Source organism: Onychostoma macrolepis, chromosome 22 (genome assembly GCF_012432095.1).
Source record: "Onychostoma macrolepis isolate SWU-2019 chromosome 22, ASM1243209v1, whole genome shotgun sequence".
NCBI classification, from domain to species: Eukaryota; Metazoa; Chordata; class Actinopteri; order Cypriniformes; family Cyprinidae; genus Onychostoma; species Onychostoma macrolepis.
In genome coordinates this window covers 14,227,027-14,248,547 of record NC_081176.1, presented here as the reverse complement: position 1 = coordinate 14,248,547, position 21,521 = coordinate 14,227,027, and the positions used below count along the sequence as shown (strand labels likewise).

The window sequence follows — 21,521 nt, the reverse complement described above, 5'->3', positions numbered from 1 at the left end:
TTCACTAAAAATGTTTTTTTTTATTGGTCTTATGAAGTATTCTAATTTGTTGAGAGTGAATTGGTGGGTTTTTGTTAAATGTGAGCCAAAATCATCACAATTAAAAGAGCCAAAGATTTAAACTACTTCAGTCTGTGTGCACTGAATTTATTTAATACACGAGTTTCACAATTTGAGTTGAATTACTGAAATAAATGAACTTTTCCACGACATTCTAATTTATTGAGATGCACCTGTATATCCAAATTTTAATAAAATAAACTATCGTCCTTTGGCAGAAATAGGGGCCAAGATGAACAAATAAATATTTGAAACTGAAATTTAAATGATCGATTAAACTGAATCTTTAAAGTAATTTATTTATGTATTTATTATTACCTAAAGTTGCACACCCCTGCTCATTTTAGAACAAACCAAAATTTTATTTCAAATGATAACACCATAGACATAACTGGTTGAGTCACCAGTGTTTGATTGAAATTATTTAAAAATCAAAATGTTCTTAAGCTTCTATTTTAATGGATATAGCATATTAAACAAATTTTAAATGCATAGCAATACATTTTTTGACAAAACAAGATTTTTGACCAATTCTGCCTCTCATTTGCCACCCCAATTGAAGAATGACCCCATTATACAACGGGGAAGCTCTGTAATGGTTTTGTTACCAGTTAGAAACATATTCCACCACAGCTTCCTAGAAAATAAACAGTGATGAAAAGAAAATAATTGAAGATTGAGGCATCAAGTGGCCCATGTTTTGGAATAACTGGTTTCTAGCTCATTAACCAGCTACCATGTTCCCAAAACCAGTTTATGACCAGACCTAGTTTTAAAATGGATTAGTAGACTTTCGTTTTCGTTTCATCCACAAAGGCTCCAGCATGGGAGGGGCATTTAATGGATCGTGAGATCCATATTGTGACAGAAGTCCTGTGCGTTATTCAGCCACTGATTCCCGTTGTTGTGAATGCAACGTCGGCTATTGTGTGTCTTTTGTTTAATAATTTTACACTCGAAAACGTTCATCTTTTATCCCATGTTTATGCTCTAGACGTCACAGGTTTAGTAGGCTCGTGGTTAACGGTTAAACCTGTAAATTAAGCGGGACTGGGTTTTTCCTTCCGTCCCCTAAAGCAGGGCTCGTCAGAGCAGTAGGCGTCTTGAACGAGCTGTTGAAGAGGAGCTGAGCTGAGCTGAGCTATGGCGTCCACCGTCCCGGTTCTTCTGCTCCTGTCTGCGGGTTTATTCATGGCGACATTCGGTAAGTGTCTAAAATACCTACAGAAACGGCTTCTTAGCGTTCAAACTTGTTCTTGTTGACGGTTTGTCCGGGTAAACCGATGTCTGCTAAGTATACAGCTGGATCTTCCCTGACAAACAAACGACGTGAAATGCGGTGGCAAGTCAAAACGTGCGTGTTTGAGGCACGTATTGTGTGTGTTTTTTGCTATGTGATAAAGCGTGACTTTTCTGTGTGTCATTTGATGTTTTTTTTTTTTTTTCATGTGTAGTTTTCTCTTTTTGTCTAAAAATGATTTTTCGAAGTAAACAAAAGATCCAAGTACGTTTTACTAAAAATGTTTCAGCCTTTCTACTTACACATTTCTCAATTAATATATGCTCGTTTGTAATTTTTTGTAAAATATACTAGCAATTTTTGATTCACTTTTTTTCTACACAATTTTTCAGTGTAGCGAATATATCGATATTGTTTGTAATCGGTTTAATTTTGCATGAGTTTTGTGTAGGCTATATGAAATATTTGATATCTTTATGAAGTCTTAGGAAGTTTCTGTATATTTAAAAACACCTGAAATGTGATCCATTTCCCCATACCACAAGGGGCTAAAATCAGCTCACAAGTGATGCAATACAGTTTACAGGAATTACTTAAGAAATGTAGGATAATGTTGTTCCAGTGCTTATTTTCTTGCATGAAACACAAAAGAAGACGTTTGGAAGAAAGTCTGTGCTGCTTGTTTACATACAAGGAAAATAGATGGTTGTTTACACTGTCAAACTCTTAAAAAACCAAAAAAGTACCATTAAAATAATCTAAATGAGAATATTTCAAGTCATATTCCAACTACTTGGGTTTGGGTGACCTGACATTGAATAAAAGATACCTAGATTTTATTTTGTGGTTGAACTACCCCAATAATATATTTTTGGCCAACATGTCATTTATTTCTTGTCTTTTTGCTTTGTTTAGCCGACGATGACTGCAAAGCCTACATTAGCAGCACTGGTATGCTGAAACCCTCCATTGACTGTAGATTTTTACAATTCTGTTGTGGGACGTGTGATAACAGATACTGCTGCTCCAATCCAATGATGAGGTTATCCGAGGATGAGCAAGACGACTGTTTTTTGTGAGCAGTTTCACTTCTCTCATGATAGAAAAAATGTATTTCATAGTTTCATACTGACAAGAGTGCACCAACTGCAGCTTACTCTTTCTGTGTTGCTAGCGTCACCAAACTAGGTTTTGGAAAACAATGACTTCTTAAACACAATCCCCATTTTTGTTTGAATGGACAAATAGATTGTGATGCCATTGGTTGAGTCAATGTCCCAGTGCTGCGATAGCTGGAATGTTTTGATGGTGCCAAAGAGTATTATGTACATTTTTCAGGGAAATGCATGTGCAAATTTGAATATGATTGTGATTAGGTCATATATGAAGCAATAAAGTGTTTTTCTAATGTGTCTTTTTTTCATAATCTGTCCTGAAGCAGTGATAATAAGTCTATCATTGTCGGCGTGACCATATCGGGGATAGTGATCTTCATCATTATGTTCATCGTCTGCTGCGTCTGCCCCTGCTGCTGCCTCTACAAAATGTGCCGAACACCCAGACGTAAGTGTCTACAATTGCAGATTGTATCCATTCTTGTTCATGTTTTCAATTTGAGACATGATATAATTGGACGGGGGTCACATTCCATGTTTACATGTGAAGCCAATTAAAAATATTTGCCAGTTTCTCAAACTGAATCCATCACTAACATGTTAATTTCGACATTATTTCCATGTAAAATACAGTAAAAATCTCTAATATTGTCTGTTTATTAGTCTTGCGTACTATAAAAACAAAACAAAAGTCAAAAGGACGCATTTTGATAATGAGAATGTACTTATGCAAAATGTAGTAATTTCTTTATTTTATTTCTTTTAATTTTGGTGTAAAATGTGACATAGGTGTGTTTTTCATGTATAGAACAGTTTTTCCACAAGTTTACACTTTCTCTGACCTTGAAGCCTATGATAATATACTAAGTATTATTTTTAAAAATCAAGTTTCTTTAAATAATGTTATAGTATATAAATTTTTAATTAATTATAATATTTATATAATAATTGAGAGTAGGAATTCTAAAACAAAAGTCAGGGTCAAAGGTCTGGATGTGTTACAATGAGTGTTTTTATGCAAAATATATTAAATATTGGGTCAAAATATGACCTGGGCATGTTTTGTCTGATTGACCTGTGTGTAAGACAGGGTACAACGTTTTTCCACAAGTTTAGACTTTCTCTGACCTTGTAGCTTATGCTACAAATGCTGGAATGTGTCTTTTGAGAGTGGAAAAACGGAATGCTAGAGCATTCTGGGATTCCCCACCCAGTCTGACTCACTGTGTCCACAGCAACCACAAACGGGAGGAAGTGCCTGTGTGCGAATACAGTGCCAATAGCCTCTGTAAATGATTGTGTGTCACAAGATGCTCACATGACAGCTGGCGTCTCACTTTCAGAATGTCTGTTTTAAACATTTAGTTACGTAGTGGGGAAGAAGTGTTTTGGCTTCCCACTCTGGGAACTAGCAATGTAGTACCCTTCTTAAAGCGACGGTGCACCTAAAACACAGAATATTTATTTTTGAGTGCACTACCGCTTTAAGAAGTTCTTAAAAGTGTGTTCATCTTGTAAAAGACTCACTGACCTGCTAAAATTGTCAACCTCTGTTTATCTGTTTTCTGCTTTAAGCAGTGTTATTTTATGATCATTGAGATACTATTATAGTTTTTATTCATTGTTTTTATTTAATTCATTTATTCAAGTGTTTGTCATTTTTATTAGTTTTTTAATGTTTTAATTCATTTTTATTTCAGTTTTAGTTATTTTAGTACATCAAGTGAAACTAAATAAAAATGAGATTTAAAAAATATATTTTTGAAAATAAAAACAAAGTTTTTATTTTATATTCATAATTTGTAAGTATTTTAGTTTTTTTTAGTTAACTATAGTAACCCTGGCTGGAAATATGTTGTTGGTTGTATGTGAGGTTGCAGAACAGCATTTCTTCACAGGGTGGATTGTTTTTATTTTCAAAATGCGTTTTTGTCGTAGGACAACTTTGATAAACTTTTTTGATCCACTGGCTATATATATATATATATATATATAGCCAGTTCTAACAATTAAAGCACAACTAGATGTTGAAGTCTAGTGCATTTCAAATTTCGCCATTTAATCACGACAAAGAGGAACTACAGCTGTGATTGTAGACATTGTCTGGCTTCCCTTCTTTATTCGGTTTAAAAACAATTAAAATTGTATACACACACACACACACACACACACACACTAGTGATCAAAATGTTGGAATAATTGAGGTTCTATAATGTTTAGGATTTCTGAAGGATCATGTGATACTGGAGTAATGATGCTGGAAATTCAGCTTTGTATGACAGGAATAAATTACATTTTAAAATATTTAAATCAAACAGTTATTTTAAATTGATAATATTTCACAATATTACTGTTTTTACTGTCATTTTTGTCAAATACATGCAGTCCTAGTGAGCATAAGAGACTTTTTTCAGAAACATAAAAAAAAATCAGCAGAGTCTTTTATATAATATGTATGTATGTTATGCATTGACTGTGAATCCCTCAACTCATTATTCATGTTCGTTTGCCTTTGATTGTTTCTACAGCTGTTATCGGATCAACAACCACTACAGTCGTAAGCACACAGTACCCTCAGCAGCCTGTTGTTCAGGGAGGTCAGTATCCACCGTACCAGCCCATGCCGTCTCAGGCCGGGTACGGTGGCACACCGGCTTATGGAGGACAACCCATGCCAACAGGACCATATCAGGGCCAGCCATATGCAGCGGGACCACCACCCCCATATCAGGAGGCCGGTAAGATAATACAACCTTGCACAACAGGAAGTTCAGTCAGCTGGGAAATATATACAAAAATTCATGATGATTTTGCTGTAAATGCTGTGAATGTTGGAACTTTTTATTTGGCAATTATGTGTCATTATGTAGTTTAGCAATCCTTCATTGTCTCATGACTTGGGAGTCATGAGTATGACAGTGTTAAGACAGATTCTTTGAATTCAGAAAGTTTCAGCGAATCAATTCACAGTGATTCATTTGCGTTGTCACTGAAAAATGACTTATTATAAACTTTTGACTTATTAAAGGGCTGGTTGATTGTGATTACACTTTTTTTTTTTTTTACGTTAGTGTGTAATGTTGCTGTTTAAGCATAAACAATATCTGCAAAGTTACGACGCTGAAAGTTCAATGCAAACGGAGCTATTGTCTTTTAAAATTAAGGTAGTTTATCGCCTACAAAAACGGCTCGTAGGGACTATAACAAGCTACTTCCCAGGTTTGTGACATCACAAACCCAGACATTTACATAAACCCGCCCCCAGGAACACGCAACAAAGGGGGTGAGGCCATGTTGCGCTGCTTTAGAGATTCGCTAACCTCCGTATATGAATCGCGCTTCTAACAATTCTAAGGGATTCACAAGTTTCAAAATCGATGTTCAAAAGCAGCGGTTCTTAATCCTGTTCCTCGCGTTCCCCTGCTCTGCACAATTCCTATTTTAAGTGGAAGCAGAAACACGCTGTTTTAATGCACGTCTCTTTAAATGTAAATGAGCTGCTGCTCCCCGCCCCCTTTTCCAGCTAGTATCTCAGATCTCTGCCAAAAAAACATCTGTTTGGTTTTGATTATGTAAATCATGCTGAAATCATGCATTTTAGCCACATTAGTTTAAACTTCTGATATACGGTTTTCCGAGCGCACACATCCGAAACGCGTATACAGAAAGTGGCTTTCACTTGCAGTGAAAAGTACTAAACTAAGTTCTGTTTCACAGAAGTTTGTTAAAAACACGCATAAGTTACAAAAACATAGTCGGTTATGTCTGTGAACGTAAACAGCTGGGAAAGAAATCACATTTTCATGTGAGATCTATGTATTAAGTGACAGCAGCGTAATATGCAGTACCTATAGTTCTGTCTACGCTGTTAATATGACCCAAACAATAAAATAAAAGCAGAAAATCACTCACTGTTCTGGACTGAACAAATTCTCTTGCTATAATGAGATGACATTTCTTACATGAATGCTGCTTTTAAATGCTCTAGCTGAAGATAAACATGGCGGATTGTGTGCGGCTCACTCAGGGCGGGGTCTCTGCCAATACGGCAGTGTCTGTCAACAATCGATGATTGATTTAGGGTTCACTTTGCTTGCTAAAAAAACAATTGCATGGTTTTCACCTGAAAGTTTCGCTCTACATTGAAATCGAAAAAAAGGGCAAGTGTTGGATAGAGGGTTCATTGACTTGAAGTGAAGCTGTAATTTTGCATGTGTTTCCAGGAGGCCCAGGATATCCTGTTCCCTACAGCCAGGCTGCGTATGATGGCGGGCAGGCCGGGTACCCCATACAACCACCAGTTCAGCCCGGTTTCGCTCACCCACCCCCACCAACAGACTACAGCTCGACTCAACCGGCTTACAACCCCACCTACGTGGAGCCACCAAAGACCGGCTACTAAACCACAACCTGGATTGTTGATGGTTACGTAGTTTTATCCTACAATTGCGCAATGTACATCTACTGTGGACAGCATTCTCTTATCTGGTTGGGAATTAAATGATCGGTGTTCGCTATTATTGTGCGCTCGTGTGTCAGCATCATTTTCTTTACACTTCATTTTTATATAAATATATTTTTATTTACTCCAGCCATTGTGCATGACTCCAAGCCATATAATGTTTTTGTTTTGTTTGTTTTTGTCCACTAAGCAAAAGGGAAAATGTTTTACCAGCCCCAGAACTAACACCACGTTTCGTCTTGAAATGCCATTAAACGCCTTAAATATCTCCAGCTTTATTTTATCCTGGGAATTTGCACAAAACGTCGACACTTTATCAGTTGGTACATTTGAACAACGCCAGCATGCTGTTTAGATGTTTTCACGATTCACGTAGCATTCAGATTTATGAAATTGTGAATGTTTGTAGCAGTGTTCTCATGCTCAGAGATCCAGAATATGCCTTATTTAATGCAGCTTATGCAGCAAATTACATGTGGATACCTTAAACGCAACGTTCTCACTGTGCGTTTGGATAATTTTATGGAATTTGGGTTTTGGATGTTGTAGAAACTCCATGTTTATGAAGGAGGCATCAACACATTTTGTGTTTCCCTTGTGAATACTATATTTGAGGGTCTGAAAAGCATTTGAATATTGCTGTGTGAGGAAGAATGGCCATAATTAGGTCCTGACTGGAAGACAAATGACTTTAATGTGAAACACCCATTTTTAAAACTCCCGCTCAAGGTCAGAAAGGGGGTGAAATTGTAAGATGTTTGGCTGCTTTGTTTGGTTCTCTGGAAAATGCTGTGACATGCTCTTCCATGTTATGAAGTTTGGTCAATTCCTCTCGGTACAATCTTCCACGGATTCCTGTTGAGTGTGTCAGGTCACATTTTTGAGATGTTGTTGGTTTATTAACTGTAAGTATGTTAAAACTGATCAGTGTTTTACTTTAAAATGTTTATGCATTCAAGCATCTCCATGTTTGCAACCGCAAATAAAAAGAAATTGTGCTGGAATCACTGTTGAACATTGTTAGACATTCTCATTTCACACATTTTAGGCAAAACATTTGTTCACCACACAGAGGAAGTTAAAGGGTGTAGAGGAAGTTAAAGGGTGTACAGGAAGTGAGCATAATCATGCGTTGTTGACCAATTCTAATTAAAAACTGTACACTTACGCTAAGACACTTTGGTCATCTTGGGGAAGTACATACCACTCCATGTAGCATCTTGAAACCACAGACGACTTAAATTCGTAATTCATTACCTTATTTAACTACGCAGCGCACGTGATGATTTTGACTGGTCAGCTATTTCCTTTGCAACGCCGTTAATCAGAACCCAGAACTGAAACCGGTGCTACTTTCAGGTCTGTAGTATCACTTCGCGGGCTCGCAGTCGTTTGAATACAAACACATTTTGGCGCCATTTTGCCTCTTAGTTATCGACTGTAGTGTAACTTACCTCAGATGACTTTGCAATTAATATTACTGTAATATTGTAGTATTCGTCTTGTTGCTATGCCGATTGTCTTGTACATAAAAATCCGTTTTTGTTTGTTTTGTTTTAAGATAATATACAGGTGAAATTATAAGATACTTTTACCTAAAATAAAAATACACCTCCGTAGCCTAACTATTTTTGTCAGTCATTCATGAGTATCCCTTTCAGCACAGCATTAAGCCACACAATTATTATTAATTAACTTCGGGCCTGTTCTATAAAACAAGTTAACCAAATAAGCTTATTTTAGTTAGTCTGACTTATTTTGAAAACCTAACTGCAATAAACCTGGCTTATATTTTTAACTTGTTTTATGAAACAGGCCCCAGGTCGAATATTACCCTTTTTACAACGTTTGTCACGTACTGTTGATTACCACAGAAAATTATTTCTACTTTCGGTTTATAAAATCTAAAAAAAAAAGAGACACTTTTCTACAATAATGGATTTACAATGGAAGTCTATATTCTGTAATACAAAAAGAATGAAAATGCCACAGGTGATATAATTCTAATATAATTCTTTAATTCGGATCACTGGTGCTCAGTTTTTAAAAGAATGACAAAAAACTGAGGAGACAAGACAAACACAATGTTTTTAAGGGCAAAATTGCAAGATACACCCTTGTTTATTACAAAACATGACTTTGTGTTTGATAATTATGACCCCGTTTCCATATCCATGTCTTCAACGTACTCCGTTTCAGATCTGCAGATCTCCTCCAGAGCCAGTTCTGTGATGATATAATGCAGTTTAATGCACAGCAATCGACTAATTTCAAGATAAATTTGTTATATAAAGGATGTTAAATGCACTATACCAAATGTTCAAGCTAATCAAAATAACATTGGCATCAATGACTAATCGAATGTAGAGACACGAACACACCTTCGCTCTCAGACAGATCTGGAACCAGACGGAACGTATCTCTGATGGCGGGAATGGCTTGATCGTACATATGCAGGACTTCCAGACAGTGTTCGGAAAAAGACGAGTCCTTCAACAGCAGCCAGTGCAGTAACATCAGAGCTTCTCGCAGTACCTGCAATCCAGGACTCGTCCAGCTCCGATTACCCACTATCTGACTTCCTCTGCCTTTTGTTTTTAGCCATTGTCTGTGCAAAACCACAACAACGGTCCGAACCACCTGAGGAGCAAAAAAATTTATTGTGTGGTCAGTTCCAGAGATTTCAGTATCAAAGTTCTCTTTCATTTGTTTTGAACGCCCTATAAACAATAATAATTTCCCATTGTGTTTCTTTAGTCATTTTGTCTTATTATTTGCTAAAAATAAAAGACAAAAAAAGCCAAACAAACAATTTTGAAATAAGTGTTTATGTATGAATCAGACCTCATTAATACACTGGCAGGATGATTCACACAAAGCCGCCCATGTTCCTGTCTTCTGTGTGAACAGTTTGGTTAATAACCGGATGACCTGTTGACAAAGGAATCAGATTTTTTAAACCACTTCTAAGTAATACATTGCAAATTAAATACTACAAGATAATTACCTCAAGTTCCAAACGGCTCCACACATCCTCAGAAGCGGACTTATCCGGTCTAGAGGTGATGTAGTGGAATATTTTGAGAAAAGGACATGGATCTAAGGGAAGAGGGAGGGTTTGTGTTAAATCATGCCAACACAAGACACTTAATAGAGCACTAAAAGACACTTACATTCATGTGAGCAGAGTTTAGTGGCCATCTCTTCGTTATAGATGATAAACGACAGAAATCTAACAGACAGATGGACTATTCTGTAGGAAGTCTCCAGAGTCAGACATTTAGACAACACTTGACTTGACATCACCACCTGGAGTCTACATTTGAGAAATTAGACAGCAGTTTAATTAGTTTTATCATTATTTACTAAAATAATATAAAAAAAATAAAAATAAATTACTATAATAATAATAATAATAATAATAATAATAATAATAAAAAAAGAAAAATAAATAAATAAAACTGGCTTTGTTTGAAATTGAATCGTCCCTCCAGGAGTCTGCTGGTCTCATACAGCGTTGAGGATGTACTTTCTGAAGTAATCATCATAAAATTAACTGTTATTCTATGTGAGACGTAAATTACTGTGATTTCCTTCTTACTTTGGAATATAATAGTCACTTTTCTGAAATAAGGCAGCCTCAATGACGTATGCAGCTGACAAATGCAAATTCCAAAGAAGACAGTCTTCTGAAGAATTCAAAATTCTTCAGAAGACTGTGACTGTAACTTGTTACTTAAAGTATAAATTGAAATAATATAAAATCTAAAAAAAATAAATAAATAAATGTAATTTCACCTAGTTACCAACATTTCTAATTTTTGTTTTAATTTTAAACAGTCCAAAAACTAAAATTAAAACTAATAAATAGTGAATAAAATAATAATTAAAAAAAAAGAACAACAAAAAAAAAAAACATACAGACAAAAAAACAAAAACAAAATGACAAAACCTTTAAAATTCTATTTAAAACAGAAAACATTAAAATGAATGATACTAAACCTCAAGAGCTGGTTGTCCTGCGCACTCTCAGCCAGCATGCTAAGCGTCTTCAAACTAGCGCTCACTAGCGCCTCCCTTTGGCCAGCGGCGGTAATGAAGGCCGGATCTGCCAGCTGTAGGATCCTCCTGAGAAGAGGCAGCTGTATCGGTGTGTCTCCGTTCAGATGTTCAGAGGCGCTGAGGAGATTTTTTGAACCCTGCGGTCTGTTTACGTCCTCTTGACGGCACAAAACCTCCTCCAGAGCCTCGCTGCTGTAGCACACTACATGATAGAGCGCTTTCACGGCAGCCAGGGCGAACTCCTCCTGTCCGCTGAGAGACTCCTCCAGACTCGAGGCCAGGCTGGAGTCAGTCGATCCCGATAGTGAGCTGCCGTGGAGCGAGGCCTTCGCTGAGCTCTCCACCGACTCCAGCGACTGACAGTATGTGCTGATGTGGAAGCTGAGCAGGGGGAGGAAGTGCACCGCGGCTGGACATGAGCGCTGGGCGGCTTGGAGAGCAGTGTCTGGGTTATGTGGGAAACTATCGGGGTGATGGAGAGCTAATGCGGTCAGAGCGGACGTAGCCAGACTCTGCAGCTGATGGAATCGAGCTTGAGGACGGTGAAACGATCTGAATTCTGTGGAGGACGAGCTGGAAGTTGACAAAGATCCCCTGAAGAAAGAGGGAAGAAAGAAATAAATTCACAACAGTCCAACCTTTTCAAGCACATATTTAAAGATACTATAAAAATGTAATTGCCCCCCTTCAGAAATTAATAATTTATTATTAATAGTAGTACATTTTTTAAAATAATAAAATAAATATTTAATATTTCAAACGTCATGATGTAAAAATTAATACTGCTACTCTACTAGCAATAATAATAATATTTGTTATTAATACAATATACTATATTTAACTTAATAAAACACAATTTTAATAACAAAATGTTTTAATAAATGCACAAAAGCAAATGTCATGATGTAAACATTATCATTAATAATAAATAATATATATTATAATTACAATATTAACACAATATTCTATTTAATTTGATAATAAAATACAAATCATATTTTAACGTTTTAAAATGAAAAAAGCAAATATGACCCAAAATATTATCATTAAGAATTATTGTTAACAATATTCTATATTTAGTTTAATAATAAATAAAATGCAACAATATGCATTTTTAAACATTAAAATATTATAAGCAAATATCATGACGTAAAAACGATTGCTACGACTACTACTGGCAATAATAATAACAATAATAATAATGTTATTGTTATCAGTACAGTATTCTGTACTATTTCATTTAAATAGTACATACTACAAATACAATTTTAATAATAAATCAAATACAATTGTAATAATAACAACAATGTTAATAGTACTGTAATATAAAATCAGCAAATGTCATGACATTTTCTGAAATGAATGTGAAGCTGTAGAGTGACTTGTTCTGTATGACGTTATTAATGAACCGTATACATCTCTGCTCATGTGACTTAAAAGTATATTTGATCAGCGTTTAAGAAGTTGACATTGTTCAGATGTTCCACTGGAAAATACCAAACAAAACCAAACAAATGACACAATGGAAATTTCCATCCTTACAGCATTGTATGATGAATGCTCTACAAGTGGGCCGATGATTTCCCAAAACAAACAGTTGCATGTAATGGAAGCCGATGTTTACAGTAGGTTTCTCATGTTTCAGGACATTCAGGACACGCACAAATACAACCAGTAAGTGTGAAGTGTTTAATTAGTGTGAAGTGGCTTGTTGAGGCTTACGGGCTGACGTATCCGTGCGGGGACAGAATGTTCGGCAGAGCATCAGGACTGATGGACAGCAGGTGACACAGACCCAAAGCGCTCGGATCCAGCGGCTGCTGCAGCAGCAGGTTCAGTAACACACAGCCTGCAGCAGAACAAACCACAGCATCACTGCAACACACCAAGATAACAGAAGCAAGGAGATCTGTGCGAGACATCTGATCAGCGCTTACCTTCCTGTTGGTGATCGGCGCTGAGGGTTCGGTCCAGTCGTGGTTCTTCTGTGAGGGAACGTTTGGACTGAGCTGGTTTACCATCTGATAGAGTTGGAAAATATGATATTTAGGGATGGAATGAGAATGGAAACACGTCAGCAGACAGGAAATGTGCATAAGCTCAGAAGTAAAAAATTCATACCCTCTAATAATTGGGCTTTTTTGACAGGAGATGTTTTCTTGGAGAATTCGGCTGAGAAGTTTTGTTTAGTCATGAACGCTCGACTCGCAGGAGAGTGAACACTGTGTTAACACAACAAAACACAGCACACAAATCAACTCGAGATCAGATTTTAGGTAAAATTCTACTCTGCCAATTAATAAAAAAAAATATTAATAATAATAATAATAATAATAATTAAATATAATAATATTATTATAAAATAATATATTTAAAAACAGTAATACCTACACTTTTAAGAAGCCTAGTAATTAATGTTATTAATCTAAAAGCAATAGTAATCCTTTAATATTACATTGTTTAACAATAACAAAAACAATAAACTTTTATTATATTGAAGTATTGTGTTTACTTATTTAATAATACTACTAATAATAAATACATACAATAAGAATTATTATTATTACCACTGCTATTATTAATATTATTACAAATTTTAATTAATAGTAAAGGATAATTTAACAATAATAATTAAATAATAATAATAATAAAATTAATTATTTTTAAACAATAAAGTACTACTATCACTTATTTTATAATAATAATAAAATGTTACATAACAATAATAACATTACGAATAACAATAATGATTACTTTTATAATTAAATAATATAATTGTTATTATTATTATTATTACTATTAACATTGTTATTATCATTAAATAAAACCATTATTATAGTTTAAAAATAATAATAATAATAAAAAAATAATAATAATAAAGTGGTTCCACTACTTACTACAATTTTTATATCAAAAATAATAATTAATATTTTTAGAATCATTTTAGATTATTAATATTTCTATTGCTATTAAAAATAATGAAGAATTACTATTAATTATTCTTTATAATAATAATTATTACTATTATTATCATTATTGACATACTTAGTACAATTTAATGTAATAAAGCCTGAGTTTACTTCTAGTTTTTCATATTAAAAATAATAATTATAATAATTAAACATTTTAGAATCAGTAGTACTATCATTATTAATATTTCTGTAGCTATTAAAAATAATTAAGTATTACTATTAATTATTCTTTATAATAATAACAATAATAATAACAACAATTATTATTTTTGATATTATTATTGAAATATTTAGTACAATTTAATTTAATAAAACCTAACAAAAAAAAACCAATGTAACATGATGCACTGTGGAGTGGAGTGTGTGCAAAGAGATGTACTTATATGAACAAAAAGACACGCATAAATGAACACAATGTTGTAACAGTCAGTGCAGACCACAGAACAACTCTCTCACTACTGATTTCTCTGGAAGACAAACAAAAAAGGAAGCTGCATTTACATGTTTCGTGCAGGTGTGCCGGGCTGCTTTCCTCCACGCTCAACGCTCTGAAGTTTCCCTCTCATTTCATTCATCTCGGCTTCTTTAAAGTGCAACTCTGACTGCAGCGACTGCACCTGCAGTGAAACAAGCATTTAGCTGAATGTAATGAATGCTTCAGTGGCTCTGTGAGGCTGTGCCGTACCTTCCTGGACAGCTCCTTCTCGTGTTCGCTCTGAGCGTGAGCTTTCTCTTTCTCCAGGGCGAGCTGGGTCTGCCGCTGCTGCTCCTTCTCCTGATTGGCCTGTTTCAGGGAGTCACGCAGGACTCGGATCTCTCCATTCTTCATCAGGATCTCCTCCTCTACCTCCTTCAGCTGAGTGTGAACCGAAATGCAGATGGAGTCATGAGAAACTAAATTGACAGCAGTTTTGTTGACCAAACCTTGACCAAAATGTGGAATTTAGGAATAAACTGCATAATGAGGCATCTATGAGCACAATCAAAGCAATTTTCTGCAGACTACAAAGAACTGCACGTGTTGAAGAACGCACCTTTTTCTTCAGGTCTGCTTGCTGTTGCTCTAACTGCTTGTAGTACAGATCTTCTCCATCTTTACTGGAATGTCCATCCGCTGTGAGAGACGCAAAATGACAAATTATAAAACTTGTTAAATTTCTAGTTCAACCCATTCAGAGTCCATACAATGCAAAAGTGAACTATGCAAAGAAATGTGGGAATCAATAATAATAATAATAATAATAATAATATTAAAAATAATAAAATTATTATTATATGACACTTCAATAATGACACTTCAATAATAAAAATCTAAATATTACTGTTAAATTAATTAATTTATTTTTTAATTTAATTAAGATATTATTAAATTAAATCTTATTACTTCTTAAATGTGATCCTGGACCACAAAACCAGGGTGAATTTTTTGAAATTGAGATTTATACATAATTTCCATTGATGTATGGTTTGTTAGAATAGGACAATATTTGGCTGAGATACAACTATTTGAAAATCTGGAATCTGAGGGTGCAAAAAAAATCAAAATACTGAGAAAATTGCCTTTAAAGTTGTCCAAATGAAGTTCTTAGCAATACATATTACTAATCAAAAATTAACTTTTGATATATTTACGGTAGGAAATTTACAAAATATCTTCATGGAACATGATCTTTACTTAATATCCTAATGATTTTTGGCATAAAAGAAAAATGGATAATTTTGACCCATACGATGTATTTTTGGCTATTTTTGCTACAAATATACCCCAGCGACTTAAGACTAGTTTTGTGGTCCAGGGTCACAAATATTAATATTATATCTAATCTAATTATTATTAATATTATAAATCCGCTGTGAGAGAAGCAATATTACATACTTGTTAAATTTCCAGTTTAAGCCACCCAAAATCCAAAGTAAAAATTAAACATGCAAAAACCTTTAACTTTGACTTTAAAAAACTTCAATAACAATAATTAATAATAAAAATAATAGTTAATTTAATAATAAATAACAAAAGACTGAATATTATATTTTATTTAGTTTATTATTAAATGAAATGTTATTAAATTAAATCATATTAAATCTGATTCTTGTTTTTGTTTTTATTAATACTATAAATCCGCTGTGTGAGACACAAAATAACACACAACTTGTTAAATTTGTAATTTAACCCATCCAGAATCCATACAGTACAAAAATGACATACATAATTAATCAATTATATTTATTGTTGCTGTTATTACTATAAATCTGCTGTGTGAGACATAACACACACAAACTTCTAATTTAAATTTCTAATTTAACCTATCCATATAATGCAAAAATGAGCTATGCAAAGAACAGTGGGAATATTACAAAAAAATTGGTCCAAAATCAGACAGGGTAGCAATTGAGAAAGGACTTGTGGAATGTGCATCCAAAATACTAACCGAACACATCTTTTCTTTGAGCTGCTTTATTGTTAAACGTGCTGCTGCTGCTGCAGCCATCTCCGATGGCAAATGTTTTGCGGCTGGATTTCACAGGTGCTTTGCTCTGCTCATCAGTGCAAGCGAACACAGAACCAAACGCTCTCTTTGACCCACTGTTCTGGCCGTCTCCTGTGATGGCCTGAGACGCGATAATGTCAATCTGCTCCAGGTCATCCTGGGTGAAATCGATGTCATCGTCAAACGGGTCGGGTTCAGCTGGGACCTGCTGGCCTTTCAGTTTCTTTCTTGGCGGGAAGTTCATGTCAACAAGGTGCTTTTGGGAAATAAAGAAAACATTATCTATTAATGTTCAGTGGATATTTAATATGAAAATAGTCATAATAAAGAATGAGTATGTGTGTTCACATTTTTGAATACATACATACATACATAAATACACACACATATACATATATATATATATATATATATACACATACACACACACACACACACAGACATGGCCAAAATAATTATAACACTAGTATTTTCACTAACTAAAGAACAGTTTTAAATCAGTTATTTCTATCTTTTGCTGTAGTGTGTCAGTAGGAAATATCAGTTTACATTTCCAAACATTCATTTTGCCATTAACGTTAATTGTATAATAATCCAGTAAGATTTTTGCGCAGCCAGTGCTCCACACAGAGATCTGATCTGATCATCATCCAGTCTGTCTGGAACGACATGAAGAAACCGAGACAGACTAAATCCAGAAGAACTGTGGCAACGTCTCCAAGACGCTTCAAGAAACCTACCTGCAAAGCTTCCACTCTGCTCAAGTCAAGTGTACCTAGTGCAAAAGCTACAAAATAAACGCAAAGGATGGTCACACCAAATGCTGATCTAATTTAGTTAATAGAAGTTAATTGACTAAAAAAAATCTATTTATGACATTATTTTTGACAACATCCTCATTTTACAGCATTTTTACACAAGAGCCTAAAACTTTTAACAGTAATGTAGCTTTGCAGGTAGGTTTCTTGAAGCGTCTTGGAGACGGAGACACACACACACATACATACATATATATATATATATATATATATATATATACACACATACACACACACACACACACACACACATTATTGAATGTTGGGGAAACTAGCCTTTTAATATATAAAATACAGTAAGTGCCATTTGAAAAAGAAACTAATGTCAGTAGTACAAACCAAAAACCCAACCGACAATATCATAATGATACTAGTCAAATTAAATAATTAAATAATTTTCCTACCAAAGGTGAAAAATAATACCTAACCTACAGTCAACGGTCGTTTAAAGTCACATACTGCGTTTACCATGGTAAAACTGTAGTAAAGTCCTGAGGTTTATCAGTTACCTGCTGCTTCAGTGTCTCTCTCAGACTCCTGCATTAACCTGACGCGGCCCGTCAAACACCCGACATGCAGCACCAAACCGTGAACACTCCAAATAAAGTGCTACTCTGAGCTATTAACATAAACATAAAATACTAAACAAATAAATAACAGAAAACTTGTGAAGTTGGAAACATTTCTGAGCTTTGCCTCTCATTCAGTGTGGACTGGAGGAGTGTCCATGCGATGCGGCCAGCCGAAAACGCATACGGTAGTAAAACCTCACCTGATTGGCTGAAGAGCGACCCCAGTGTGTTACAGCGCGCTCTGATTGGTCTATTGACCAGCGCACGTACTACGGAAAAGCTCGTGAGACAAGTGTCGTACACAAACGCGTTTCGAACGATTTCATTTAGAAAACACACTCAAAGTAGTGATTTAAAAGGTATTATTTTATCATGGCTGGCCCAAGTTTAGACCTTTTCATTATCTTTTTCATACACAGTTAACTATGGAAGCTTGTTTCCGCCACGGGATGGATGGATGGATAGATAGATAGATAGATAGATAGATAGATAGATAGATAGATAGATAGATAGATAGATAGATAGATAGATATAGAGTCCGAATTGTAAGATAAAAAGTACCAATTACTTTTTTAATTATCCCGTGGCGAAAAACTGGTTTCTGGTTTAAGAAACATGAACTATAAGAAAAGTCAATCAAATTTTCGTGAGCTTATAGTTACTGTGCATAAAAACGTAGCTTAATATTTATACTAATACTTAACATCTAACCTTATTAGGCCACTATACACTCTCTTTTTATATGAAATGCACAAGTGGTATATGCCTTACGAAATTTACCATGGTTTTATTGTAGTAAAAGTGTAGTAACCATGTTTTTTTGTTGTTGTTGTTGTTTTTTTTGGCATATTGATTATCATTTGTGTAACCACAGTTTTACTACAAATACCATGGTTTAAACTATGGTAAGTGTAGCAAAACCATGGTTAATTTGTGGTTACCATGGTTTAACTATAGTAATTTTCGTTGATGCGCAGCAAAACACCGTTATAGACTATAAAAAGTATATAAACATTAAGTACACACAATGAAATAGTTTTTGTTGCTGTGCAGTTTGAAGGCCCTGCTGAAAAAAACAATAGAACCCTGCCTAAAAAAATTTAATGGTTTTAATGGGAATTGTATTGGTTTTAAAGGAAACTATAATGGTGTCTACTGGTATGTGATGGATTCTATTGGTGGGATGTTATTGGAAAAACGCCCAAAACACACTACAAAAAGGAATTTGTAATGGTTTTACTGGAAAAAAGCTAATGGTTTATAATGGTATTTTAATGGAAACCATTATAATTTCTCTGATGGTTTTTATTGGGCTTCTACTATTTTTTTTTTTAGCAGGGAGGGCCACTTAAATTTAGCCGCAATTCAAGACACACACAACCTCTTTTCTCTCAAAACCTTCACAATCAGTACAATCAAGTCAAGCTGTGTCCGTGAACTTGTCCAACGCGAAACAATTCACTGAGACACAAGATATGGAAATGCATATACATATATAAATTGCACATATAATATGCTATATGCAACATACTTTACTTTATAAACAAGTATATAAAAGTAACAACTACATTTTGCTTGTTTGATATGTGATACGCCGTCTGTGTTTATGGCAGGAGCTGGCGTGGGACGTCACGGCGAAGTCGCGCTCTGATTGGCTGAGACGCGTGGCTCTGGAGTGTTTACCATCAGAGTCAGAACTGAAGCTGCACGTACTAGCGCGAGCCATCGCCGAAGGAGGAAGTTCGTAGTCGAAAATACTGATTTATTTGTCCGTTTTCACTACTGAGTCAATAAAAGCACTCGCAGCAGCCGTATAAGCTCTTTGTGTCCCCACTCTGAATCACTGGATCAGGTCGGTGGCGTTTAAGTGGCGATTTTTCGTGTTGTTTTGAACAAAGGAACGTGCCAAAGACAGTGGCCAGGCCTGTTGAGTTCAGCTGTACTTGAGCTAATTGATATCAAAAACTCGGTTGTTCTCACATTAGGTTGTGTTTCACGGTTTTCTTGCGTTTCCCCTTTCAGCGCATGCGAAAACTTCACGATGAAAACCGAAGTCTCTACTGCTGCTAACTTTGTCACACGTCTGTTGAGAGGAACAGGGCTGCTTTCAGAGGAACAGCTGCAACAATTCAGATTCTCTTTGGAAGAATCTTTGGGGGGTAAGAAGGAATTGGACGTGAACTTTCCATTGTTTAGAAGTAAATTCGTCCACATTTTGTGGTTTAAGATGAAATTGAACATTGTTTTGAACAAAGCAGATGAAGGTTTATTGCGGCACCAAAGTCCATTCACTGAAACTTAGACTAATTTGTGGCTTATCAAAGAACCAGAATCTTTGGCAAAGAATTGCGAACACCAAGGTCATGACTGATTGCACCAAAGCCTGACTTTCTTTTTTTCATTGCAGATCATTATCAGCACCATTGGTTCCCAAATGCACCCTACCGAGGTTCGGGTTACAGGTGCATCCGGATCAACCACAAGATGGACCCATTGATAGGCAAAGCAGCCTGTACGATCGGACTCACAAAAGAGCAACTCTTTTCACTGCTTCCAAGTGAACTCACCATGTGGGTCGATCCTTATGAAGTGTCCTACCGGATTGGAGAGGACGGGTCCATATGCGTCCTCTACGAGTCCGTGCCTCCGTCAGACACAAACCAGGCGGACAGCTGCAAAGATGAACTGAGAATCGGACGGTCGAGTCCGTCCAAATCCTTCGGCATGATGACCTGCTCCAGCTGAAGATTGATTTTGTGTAATTAGATGCTCATGAGCGCAGTAAATCAGGCATTGCTCATGTTCGATTTCTTTTTAAACCTTGTTTTTTTAAGACAGATTTTTTTTAATCAACGGTGAAATCGTCATCTTCTTGACCTCATAGTGAAAACAGATGTATTTTGATTAAATGTGTTTTAAGCTCCCTGTACAGTCATGTTGAATATGTTTTTTTAAAATTTCTATTAAAATTTTCTATGAATTTCTTAAAAAATAAACTGTCTTTTGTGGTTATTCCATGTAACTATATTTGATACACCGATTTAATCAAAACATAAGCTGTACAAAGGACTCTTCATTTTTAATACTTTACAAGCAAGCACTTTACTATAGTTAGACAAGCTATACATTTTGCATCTTTATTAAAAACTAATTTACTTTTCTTAAAGTTTTATATATATATATGGGATTTACCTTAAAAAAATAAATGAATATTAATTACAATGACATAGTCAAAAATTTAATGTGTAAATCAGATTTTCTTAACCGAATGAAAAAAAGTCCAGAACAAAGAACTTACTCTTCGCCTAGTAATACTTTTTATGGATGATTTTAAAGAGCATTTCTTTAATTTTGTTTGTATTTATAAGGCATTTTCATTGCATTTTCTTAGCCTCCTTACATTCACATAAGCATTTGAAATCATGCATAGTCATAAATGTCTAAATTACTTTAGTAGTCAGTTAATTTAAAATGTTTTAATTGTCTTACTAGACCAAATGCAACAAACTTCGGGCTCTAAAAATGTCTCTCACATGTTATTGCTTTAATTTTGGAATTTTCCCAATTTAGATGTTTTCTAATTATTTGCCAGTACAGAAAACCCCCTACAATCCCAACCTATTAACATATATTTTTGAACATATATTTCTGAACTCTTTAAATTCAAATTATATGCAATAATTACACTAATATTCACAAGGTACACAATTTAAAATGTATTCAGGTAAAAA

General features: G+C 35.0%; 3 protein-coding genes across 4 annotated transcripts; 2 read left to right on the top strand and 1 right to left on the bottom strand.

Annotated features, from left to right (window-relative positions):
• Positions 1–899: 899 nt before the first annotated feature.
• LOC131530521 (protein shisa-5-like) lies at positions 900–7,892 on the top strand. Of its 2 annotated transcripts, none has more exons than XM_058760842.1 (5): positions 900–1,264; positions 2,216–2,375; positions 2,742–2,863; positions 4,944–5,153; positions 6,639–7,892. In XM_058760842.1, exons 1-5 carry the CDS (start codon positions 1,204–1,206, stop codon positions 6,815–6,817), a joined length of 732 nt encoding a protein of 243 aa, XP_058616825.1. In that variant the 5' UTR covers positions 900–1,203; the 3' UTR covers positions 6,818–7,892. The 2 variants fall into 2 exon arrangements, with proteins under 2 accessions (XP_058616825.1, XP_058616824.1); XM_058760841.1 differs by having other exon boundaries at positions 903–1,264; positions 2,739–2,863.
• Positions 7,893–8,875: 983 nt separating this feature from the next.
• atrip (ATR interacting protein) lies at positions 8,876–17,986 on the bottom strand. The gene is made up of 14 exons (XM_058760840.1): positions 17,728–17,986; positions 16,341–16,656; positions 14,946–15,025; positions 14,597–14,767; positions 14,413–14,528; positions 13,061–13,161; positions 12,877–12,960; positions 12,662–12,788; positions 10,880–11,533; positions 10,051–10,193; positions 9,885–9,976; positions 9,722–9,808; positions 9,259–9,517; positions 8,876–9,103 (listed from the first exon to the last, which is right to left on the bottom strand). Exons 2-14 carry the CDS (start codon positions 16,642–16,644, stop codon positions 9,030–9,032), a joined length of 2,292 nt encoding a protein of 763 aa, XP_058616823.1. The 5' UTR covers positions 16,645–16,656; positions 17,728–17,986; the 3' UTR covers positions 8,876–9,029.
• Positions 17,987–19,446: 1,460 nt separating this feature from the next.
• Positions 19,447–20,745, top strand: si:dkey-42i9.4 (uncharacterized protein LOC492503 homolog). Its single transcript, XM_058760843.1, has 3 exons — positions 19,447–19,642; positions 19,813–19,949; positions 20,198–20,745. Exons 2-3 carry the CDS (start codon positions 19,832–19,834, stop codon positions 20,533–20,535), a joined length of 456 nt encoding a protein of 151 aa, XP_058616826.1. The 5' UTR covers positions 19,447–19,642; positions 19,813–19,831; the 3' UTR covers positions 20,536–20,745.
• Positions 20,746–21,521: the final 776 nt, after the last annotated feature.